The sequence below is a fragment of the Pinus tabuliformis genome, chromosome J (genome assembly GCF_031772625.1).
Source record: "Pinus tabuliformis cultivar Carrire ecotype Pingquan chromosome J, CPIR1, whole genome shotgun sequence".
Classification (NCBI taxonomy): Eukaryota; Viridiplantae; Streptophyta; class Pinopsida; order Pinales; family Pinaceae; genus Pinus; species Pinus tabuliformis.
The window spans coordinates 232,838,640-232,841,347 of record NC_142295.1 but is presented as its reverse complement, the minus strand read 5'-3'; the positions used below and the strand labels follow the sequence as shown (position 1 = coordinate 232,841,347).

The window sequence follows — 2,708 nt, the reverse complement described above, 5'->3', positions numbered from 1 at the left end:
GAAGTTTTAATTATATCTTAATTTTTAAATTAAAATTCAATATTTTAGTGTTTTTGCGAGATTTATTTTATGCATATTGCAAATCTAACCACTCAAGAGATATGGAGTAAAATTGACTTAGCGAACTGACCCCATACCTGTGGATAAGAGAATCTACCATTTAGATTAATTCCCATTTTTTTCATGAGTGTTTTCACAACTCTGAAGGATGTATTCCCAAAGCGATATATTTGCAGCATGACATAAATAATTAAATTAGGTTCATATGCTTAATAAATGAGTTGTCTTTTGAAATTTTTTAGAAGTCTTTTTTAGGGTTTATTTTTTTAATTTAGCAGGTATATATTAAAATCACAAATTTAATAGTTAATTTATGTACAATATAAATGTTCTGAAAAAATTTTAAAAGTAATTTTTAAAGTGCTGAATTTATATACAATCAAAAATCCAATTTAAATAATGCAAATTATTACACACATTCCTACACTTGCGCAAATTCCTACACAAACAAAGGTCCAACAAAAATTACACTAAAACAACTCCGTTAATAAATCTCTAAAGGGAACCATCTGAACAAGCGAATGCGAAATGTTGTTGTATCTCTAAAATGAGTTTAGAAGCTAAGCATGCCTTGATACAGCTTTACAAAATAATATAATCTCTAAGCGACATAAGTTCAGTGTTCTTTACTTCACGTAGGGAAATTTAGCTGAGCGGTACTCGAGACTGGTCCCCCGACTATTACAGCAAATCCAGCTCGTTTATTCTCTACAGTCATCTGACGGCTACGGTACGTTAGCTCTCCTCACTGCTATTTAACCGACGGCCTTCGCCTGTAAAATCCACACTGTCGAGTATCCATTATTAGCAGTACAGTTTTTGCTGTTAAGCTAAGGAGAAGAGCAGGATAGCGGCGATGGAAGTAGAAGGCGTAGAACAACAGAACAGGGATTATGAAGATCATGCCCCCGCCCCTCTTTTGGATTCGCTAGAATTGAAGTTGTGGTCGTTCTACAGAGCCGCCATAGCTGAGTTCGTTGCTACGCTGCTTTTCCTCTACATAACACTCACAACTGTTGTTGAAAACAAAGCAACCAAAGGTAGATGTGGTGGAGTGGGGTTGTTGGGAGAAGCCTCGGCTTTCGGAGGAATGATGTACGTTCTCATATACTGCATATCGAGAATTTCAGGTATATAAGAAGCCAAGCATATTTGGCAGCCCTGATCATAACCTGATTCCATATTTCATGTAAATATACTGAGGGCTAAGCTGAATCACGTTAATCATCAATGCCTGTGTGCAGGGGGTCACGTCAACCCGGCAGTCACGTTTGCACTGTTTCTTGCCCGGAGGGTCTCTCTTCCTCGCGCCCTATTGTACATTGTAGCTCAATGCCTGGGTGCCCTATGCGGAACTGCCCTTGTGAAGGGCATTCAGGGGAGTTTATATGCCTCCAACGGAGGCGGATCCAACTCTGTATCTTCCGGTTATTCCAAGGGAACTGCCCTTCTTGCGGAGATAATTGGCACGTTCGTCTTGGTTTACACGGTCTTCTCTGCAGCACACCCCAAGCGCAAAGCCCGCCACTCCCACATCCCTGTACATAACACAAATCATACTCTGCCACCCTTCAAACTCTCTCTCTCGATATATATATATGAACCAATTGGTGTTATTAAATATTCATTCACTAATGGAAATTTACTAATACGAAAAGTGGTTGATGCAGGTTTTGTCTCCGATTCCAATTGGGTTAGCGGTATTCTTGGTCCATTTGGCAACCATTCCCATCACAGGCACAGGCATCAACCCTGCCAGGAGCTTTGGCCCCGCCGTGATATACGGCCATCAGAAATCATGGGACGACCTGGTAAGAATAATATCTATAATTACCTGTTAGAAAACATTTCATTTTACAAATCTAAATAACGTAAGGAGGAGATTTATATGGATAGAAATGGAATTTGATGGTGACTTATCGTTTAATGGATTGAATGTATGGCAGTGGATATTCTGGGTTGGTCCGCTGATTGGAGCTGCCGTTGCTGCGGTGTATCACCAGTACATTCTAAGGGCGGGTCGTTTGGCCTGAAAAACTCGGGATCGCCGCGTGGCCACTCAACCACTGAAATCTAGAATGCAAACTTCACAGGACCCCTCTTTATTATATCCCACATTGCAGTTCAATAAGTGGACGTTTATATTTTAAGGTCTACAGTGTGGAGCTTTAGCAAGAATATTAATAATAAATAATGCCATGAATATAGTGCTGGTATTGTTTACAACTCCCTCTCGCAAATCTCTGATCTCAAGTCGAACTGTTTCTTGTAAAATGAGTTTCATACCATGAACATGGTGTTTGCGTTCTTAATGGCTTCATTCTTTAATTAATTTCTTGTCAAATTAGCTAAGTCTAATCATTTGTTGTCAAATTAGTTTCAAACTATGAATATTGTGTGTTGGTGTTGTTTAAGGTTTCATTCTATAAATGTAATTGTGGATTAATACTAAATTTAGCTCTGATCGTTCTTTTAAATTAGTTTCATACTATGAATATGACGCTTGTGCTGGTGTTGCCTGAGGCCCCATTCTATTAAATTTAATTGTGGATTAATGTTTATCTTTGAAAATTTAACTCTGATCAGTTCGATTCATGCTATGAATATTGAGTTGGTGTTGTTTGAGGCTGCAATGTGTTAAATTTAAG

General features: G+C 38.5%; 1 protein-coding gene across 1 annotated transcript; it reads left to right on the top strand.

The window, feature by feature from the left end:
• Window positions 1-916: 916 nt before the first annotated feature.
• LOC149226592 (putative aquaporin PIP2-8) lies at window positions 917-2,286 on the top strand. Its single transcript, XM_089380241.1, has 4 exons — window positions 917-1,190; window positions 1,305-1,600; window positions 1,731-1,871; window positions 2,007-2,286. The coding sequence occupies exons 1-4, from the start codon at window positions 917-919 to the stop codon at window positions 2,091-2,093; spliced, it is 798 nt and encodes a 265-aa protein (XP_089236367.1). The 3' UTR covers window positions 2,094-2,286.
• Window positions 2,287-2,708: the final 422 nt, after the last annotated feature.